Below are 6804 nucleotides of genomic sequence, written 5' to 3'. Positions count from 1 at the left end.
TGAGTGCTGGGATTGAAGGTGTGTGCCACCACTGCCTGGCCATATGACTGCCTCTTTTCAGCATTAAGAGAATTAGAGTCAGCCTGGCTCCTGAGTAGCTCCTGAGGTGGAACTTATAGGCCTTAGCTGTGAAACATATTCTTGTATTTATTTTTATTAATCAAAACTATAGGCTATCATTATTATTATCAATTTAGACAGTACAGTTTAGGGAGGGGTCATCTTCTTGACAATCTCCAGATAAAAATGCCCGGTAGAACGGGATGTTTCCAAGAGATGAACACACTATATTACAGGCAGTGGAGATCTTCCCACATCCACACACACCATGCTAGACACCAGAGAAAGAGAGCCACAGCAAACATGTAAAGGCACAACAGAAGCAAAAGATATTCTAGGGTCTGCAGTCCCGTGGCCTTGCCTAAATTGGCCCACCAGAGAGTTTCCTCCTGGGAGGCTGACACCTGGAACTTCAATCACCACCTGCTACTCCTCTGACAAGGCCATCAACATTTGGCTTCAAACAATAGCAATGAAAACCAGGCATGAGACTGGGCATGGTGCACACACCTTTAATCCCAGCACTCAGGAGGCAGAGGCAGGCATCTCTGTGAGTTCAAGGAAAGCCTGGTCCATACAGTAAGTTCCAGGACAGCCAGGGCTATAGAGAGAGACCCTGTCTCGAAAGAAAAAGAAAAAAGCAAACTGGGTATGATGGTTTATACCTGTGATCCCAGCACTCAGGGCCCAGGATGCAGATCAGGAGGAGTAATAGACTCTGTTTCAAGCCTTGCCTCCTCTTACTCCACACCAAGCAAGCAAACAAACAAAAAACTACTCTTCAAAAATCCAGACTAAATTGGGTGGTGGTGACGTATGCCTTTAATCCCAGCACTCGGGAGGCAGAGGCAGGCGGATCTCTGTGTGTTTGAGGCCAGTCTGGTTTACAGAGTGAATTCCAGGACAGGCCCCAAAGCTACAGAGAAACCCTATCACAAAATCTAAAATACAAACAAAAAAACCCCGACCGGACTAGAAGATCCTGGGTTCGAATTCCAGCACTGAAAAGACACCTTGAACCATGAAATCACAGGACATGCATTCTACACTGACCTTCTGTCCAACACCGTACTTGTGTGCCAGACAGACTTCAAAACAGATAAAAACTCTGTGCTACATAAAACGCTAGAGTGGTTTCTGTGAGTCCACTCCCTTCTAACAAAACCAAAACCCTGGCCTCAATTCCAAGGCCTGATAGGGTCTAGCCTGCACCCATCTCTGGCCTCATCTTCCAGGGTTCTCCTTGTTGCTGGCTCCATTCTGACCACATGGCTGCTCCTTCCCTTTTTCCTTGTTTTTTAACGCTGGGGCAGAACTCAGGGTCTCACACACTAGGCATTGTGCTGTGCCATTGAACAACAGGAAGCCCTCACTGAGCATCTTTGCTGTCCTACGGACATAATCTTTCTTGCTCTCTTCCCGGGGTCTTTACACTTAATGTCTTTTCTGCCTATCATACTCTGGTGTCACTTGGCTTGCCCCTAACCTCATTCAGTTTTCCAGACAGATATCACCTCCTCTGAGAGGCCTTCCTTGACTCGTCTGTCTAGCGGAGTTAACTGCAGCCCCTCCTATGCATTTATTTCCATTCAAATGCTTTTTCTGGGTGCTAACATTGATTTTTGTTTTGTTTAAGAAAGGGTCTCATATGGCCCAGGCTGGCTTCTAACTTGTTATGTAGCCCAGGATGACCCTGAACTTCTGATCCTCCTTTGTCTACTTTGTGAGTGCAGAGATAATTGGAGTAGATTCTTCCCATGCTCGGCACAGACTCTATGAACTGAGCCACACCCCTTGCCTGATAGTTATGTATTTGCTTATTGTCTTCTCCATGTCTAGATTATGGTTCCCAGCATGGACTTTATCTTATTCACGTTGGTACCCACCACACAGAACGGTGCCTGGCTCAGAGCAAGCCCTCAGTATTTTGGGGTGAATACATGCTGTTTGCTTATGGGAAGTGCCTCCCACTTAGCACCAGCACCTACATCTGGGTAGTGGGACACTTAGTCAGATCTGTAAGGATCTCGGTCCTCACTTTTACAGATGCCACCGCAGAAATGGGCAGTGTCATCCACCAGACACGAAGCTTTCTCTGGGATGGCTCCCCAATTCTTTCCTCTTGGAAGAATCAGGGACCTGGATGTTCCTGTCCGACAATGGACACAGAAGCAGAGATGGGGATACAGGAAGAATGTCAGACAACAGTGGGGCAGCCAGTATCTACTGTCACCACAGAACTCATGCCAAGACCTGCCTTGGTTTGTCCACACCTCTTCTGAGTCCATGCTTTGCACCTCTTCCTTTTCAAGCAGCACTCGTCTTCTTCCTCGGGACAATTCTTGGGACGTATGGCAGGTCCCCTGGTCTTCTAGCAATAGCCAGGCCCACCCTTCCCTGGACATGTGCCAAAGAATGGAGCAGCTGCTGGCTCCCTCCCAGGAGAAGGTGGTGCCAGGAGAGCCTGTTAACCTGAAGTACCACCTCACCTCCACAACTTTAGCCATCTCCCCTCTAACCTTCCCTTTAGTTCAGAGGTCAAAGTTCCGCCTCAGAGGGCTTCTGCCTGGTCCTCTTAACCAACAATTGGAACTGCCCACCAAGAAGTCTCTGGATAGCCCACAAGATCCCCCAGAACCACAGGGTAAAACCCAGACAGCAGACAGAGATTATAGTGAAGCTACTCCACAATACACAAAAAAGAGAGAGAGCAGAAGGGAGGTTGCTTCAGAAATACAAGCATCTGGAGACTTCCTCCCAGTAGACTTTGGAGTGGAGAAGGCCAAGGTCCTGGCGTGTGGAAACCAGAGACTAGTCATGGAAACTGATGGAGAGATCTCAATGCCAGGGCGGGAGAAGCAAGACCAAATGGGAACCAAAGATAGAGAACAAACTGAGGAAGTATGGAAGAAAACCAAGGAGCCTGGGGATAAGAATCCTTCTACCCAGGCTCTTATGGGAGAGGATCAAGAACAGTTCCGAGGTAAAACTGACATAGCAACTCAGACACCAGAGTGGGAGGACAAGGAGGATGCTATGGAAACTCTGGCAAGGGGAAAGAAGAATGAGAAAGAAGCTAGAAGGGAGGACGAGGCAGAGGCCCAGGACCAAGGATCGGACACACAGAGCTGGACCGGAAGTAGGAATAATGAGAACTCCCAAATGCTAACTCAGGGGACACAAGACCAGACTGGAGGGAACACTGGGACAGAAACTGAGACAGGGGAAGGAAGAAGCAAGGGGACTGGAGGTGAGGTTGGTGTGAAAATCCAGACATCTGGGAGGGAGAACCTGAGAGAAGCCAAACAACAGGACAATGAAGAGACACAGGCCCTGCGGTGGGAGAAACAGGGATGTATTCGAACTCAGGATGAGGTCCAGACTCCAGCGGGGAAGAAGCAAGGATGGAGAGGAAACGCCAGGCAGATCCAAGTATCTAGAAAAGAGGACCAGAATCTGTCAAGACAAGAAGTTCGGGTGGGGCTGAAGAAGCTCAAGGAGATAAAAGAAGAGGACTGGGTGGTGCTCCAGGCCTCGTGCTGGGGAAACCAGAGCCTGGTGCTGATTGCAATGGACAGAGGACTCAAGATATCGTGTTGGGGGAATCAGGATCGGGTTGGAGGGGAATACATGGCAGGGAGCCTGACACCTGAGGCTGAGAATCAGGGTCAGTGCGGAGGTAAAACTGAGCCTTGTCCAGTAGAGAGCAAGAACGAGGGAAAGACTGGCAAGGAAAATGGGACGGATGAGCTGGCACCAGGGGAGAGAGACCCGAGAGGGGCTAAAGGAGAGGATGAAGCATGGCCCCAGACACTTGGGGAAGAAAATCGGGATCAGTTAGGAAATGGAGTTCATAAAAAGATTCACATACCAAAACAGAAGAATCAGGAGCAGACACGAGACAACAAGAGTGTAAATAAGCAGATACCAGAGGCAGAGAACTGGGAAGAAAAATCAAGTCATCATGTTGATGATACAACCCACACAGCAGGGAACAAGGAGGCAGAGAAGGCTGGGCATGAGGATGGTGCAGAAGTTCTAACACAAGGAATGAGACTCCCGCGAGGAGCTGGAGGAGAGGAAGGTACAGAGACCAAGGCAGCCACGAAAGAGAGCCAGACCGGGTTAGGAAGTAACATGGGTACAAACACCCATTCATCAGAGTCAAATATCCAGACGCAGGTGGGACGTGAGGATGGAGCGGAAGTGCAGGCTCCAGAGAAGAGAAACCGGAGAGAACCTGGAGATGATCATGTAAAGACCCAGAGACTCGAAAGCGAGAGCCAGGGACAGTTGACTGAAACTGGAGGGAGCTGTTCTACCAGGTGGAGGAGCTGGGAGCAGGGTAGAGGAGAGAATGCTTCAGAAAATGGGGCGCTGGAGAAGAAAAACTGGAGAGAGGCTGGAGGCGAGGATGGCAAAAAGATCCAGAGAGCCAGCGGAAAGAATCAGAGAGTGTTAAATGAAGCTAATGGACAGACCTACTTGTTTGAGTGGAAGACCCAGCAAAATCTCAGAGACGGGGATGATGCAGAAATTCAAAATCAAGGGAAGAGAAACTTGAAAAATTTCACGGGTGATAGTGACCCAGAGACCCACGCCTCGGTGGGACAGGACCAGAGACAGTCAGGTAATGAAACTGATGGAAACATTCATACATGGGGGCAAAGAATCCAGAGCAAGGGTCCAGATGCTGCTGCAGAAACCCAGGATGTGGGGGCCCAGAGAAAATGCAGCGCTGAGGATTTTGAACGACAGTCTCAAGTGAGGAGGAGAGGAGGCAAGGGCCATGTCAGAAGAAAGGATGCGGTCAGGCCCAGTCTCCAGGGTGACTCTTCTGCGACAGTGGGACCCACGGGCAGGAAGTACAGCTTGGTTCAGCCAGCTTCTCTCATTTTTAGGCACAAGCAGCCATTAGGTGGAAATGTAGACTCTGTCCCCTGTCCTGAAGAACATCTAAGTAGCCAGGGCACAGCCCCTGCCTGGAAGCACAGAGGTCGGGTCACTGAAAGCTCCCAGGGGGCCCAACCTGGATCTCAAAGACAAGAAAGGGACAAGCGGGTGGATGCAGGAAAGGCATCCATGACATGCCAGCACCCCCACCCACAGCCTCAGGCATCCTCTGTCTTTCCCTCCCTCCTGTGTCCCCAAGTCTCCCAAGCTGCCCCAGCTCTGGCAAGTGCACCCGTTGTTCTCACCGCTCTGCCCAAAGGGCCAGCCCTCAAGAAGAGCAAGCATCTGCTCCTGGAATCCCTTATGAAGAGGAGGATTGCACACCTGAGATGGGGCCTCCCTCGACGAATCCTAGAGTCTTACTTGCTTTTTCACTTCTTAGAATCTTGCTCTTTGCCTCGGGCTGGCGTGAGGCTGCCCGGAGTACGCACCAACCAAGATCGCCAAAGGCAGCAGGAACGGCATTGTGAGCCCCAAGGATCCCCGTTAGGCCCTGAGTCTCGAGGCAGCTCTCAAAGCTGTCCAGTTCTTGAAAGAAAAAGCTCAAAACTTTCTACCCAAGTCCAGGCTCTGGAGAAGTGTAGGCCACCCAAGTCAGAGCCAAGGGGCAGCTCCATGCCACCTAAGAAACCCAGGAGAACCAGACCACCAGGGGGCGCAAGAGAACCACAGATCCAAGAGGAGGCCCTGAAGACCAATATCCCTGCTCCGAGGAATCCCAGGCCAGCAGCAGAGTCTAAGAGTTGGTGTGGCCCAGGGCAGGTCCAAGAGCTTTCCACTGAGAGCAGCAGGGGCAGAAAAATGGCCAGGCCTCGAGTCTCCCACGAGGAAGAGAGGGCTTCCAGCAGGGTGAGGGCCTCATCCTGTACAGAGGGCCACAACCACCGGAAGAAGGAATGCTTACCAAGGGAAGCCTCTGAGCACCCCAGACTCAAATGCCCGCAGCCCCCACACTGGAGAAGTAGAAGCATGGGACCTGCAGAGGGCAGAGGGGCCTGGCAGCTGCCTTTCCCCTCTTCTGCACGTGTCTCCAGCTTCAAGAACAATATCCACTCTTCCGCAGCCAGGCTGAGCATGACAATCTTGAGCAAGATGCCACGGTCGCCACAGCCGGCTAAGCCCCAGCGCTCAGTCCCCCTTCTTACGCTGAGGAATCCTACCCCGCTTTCCAAAGTGAGTGACCCATACACAAGGGCAGACGGCACCAGTGCCCCCACTGCTTTGGAGAGGAACTGTGAACCACCAGAACAGTGCTGTGCAGGAGTAAGTGCTTCCCAGACGGAGAGCTACGAGGGGCATGAGGCACCTGGGAACCCAAATGGGGCACCCCCAAATCCAGCAGTTTCACAAAAGTTTGGTTTTGTGAGGCACTTGAGATATTTTCTCAGATGGCGTGGTCTTAAAAAGCAGGCCACGGGCTGAAGTCCTTAGGGCCTGCCAGAGAAGTCACGAGAGTGATCTGCCTTGTCCCAGGGCCTCTAATAAATTGGTTATTTGGATTCTGTAGGGCTGCAGAAGCTTTGGTGTGTTGTCCGACTGTTCTCTTTTGGGATTTGGGATTCTCTGGGGACAGGATTCCACTTCTGTCCTCCAGTTTTGAGGGCTAGCAGAGTGTAGGACAATGCGGTATCATCTACTACCAGCCCTAATGTTGAAGGGAGCGGGCCCCTTGTTCCGTCCCGCCCACTAGCTTACACCAGAGATAATCACACAAAAACTGTATTAATTGAATTACTGCTTGGCCATTAGTTCTATTGGCTAACTCTCACATCTTTTTTTTTTTTTTTTGAA

The 6804-nt window shown here is 50.9% G+C and overlaps 1 protein-coding gene across 1 annotated transcript in view; it reads left to right on the top strand.

Moving 5' to 3' along the window:
• C15H22orf46 (chromosome 15 C22orf46 homolog) overlaps window positions 1–6435 on the top strand; it is an 8595-nt gene extending 2160 nt beyond the window's left edge. Inside the window, exon 2 of the mRNA XM_026782417.1 lies at window positions 2107–6435. Within this exon, the coding sequence (XP_026638218.1) occupies window positions 2107–6435 (4329 nt within the window). The remainder of the gene's footprint in view (window positions 1–2106) is intronic.
• The last annotated feature ends 369 nt before the right edge of the window (window positions 6436–6804 follow it).

The sequence above is a fragment of the Microtus ochrogaster genome, chromosome 15, assembly GCF_000317375.1.
Source record: "Microtus ochrogaster isolate Prairie Vole_2 chromosome 15, MicOch1.0, whole genome shotgun sequence".
In the NCBI taxonomy this organism is placed as follows: Eukaryota; Metazoa; Chordata; class Mammalia; order Rodentia; family Cricetidae; genus Microtus; species Microtus ochrogaster.
Note: the sequence above shows the minus strand (reverse complement) of the source record. Positions and strands in the feature narration are given on the sequence as shown.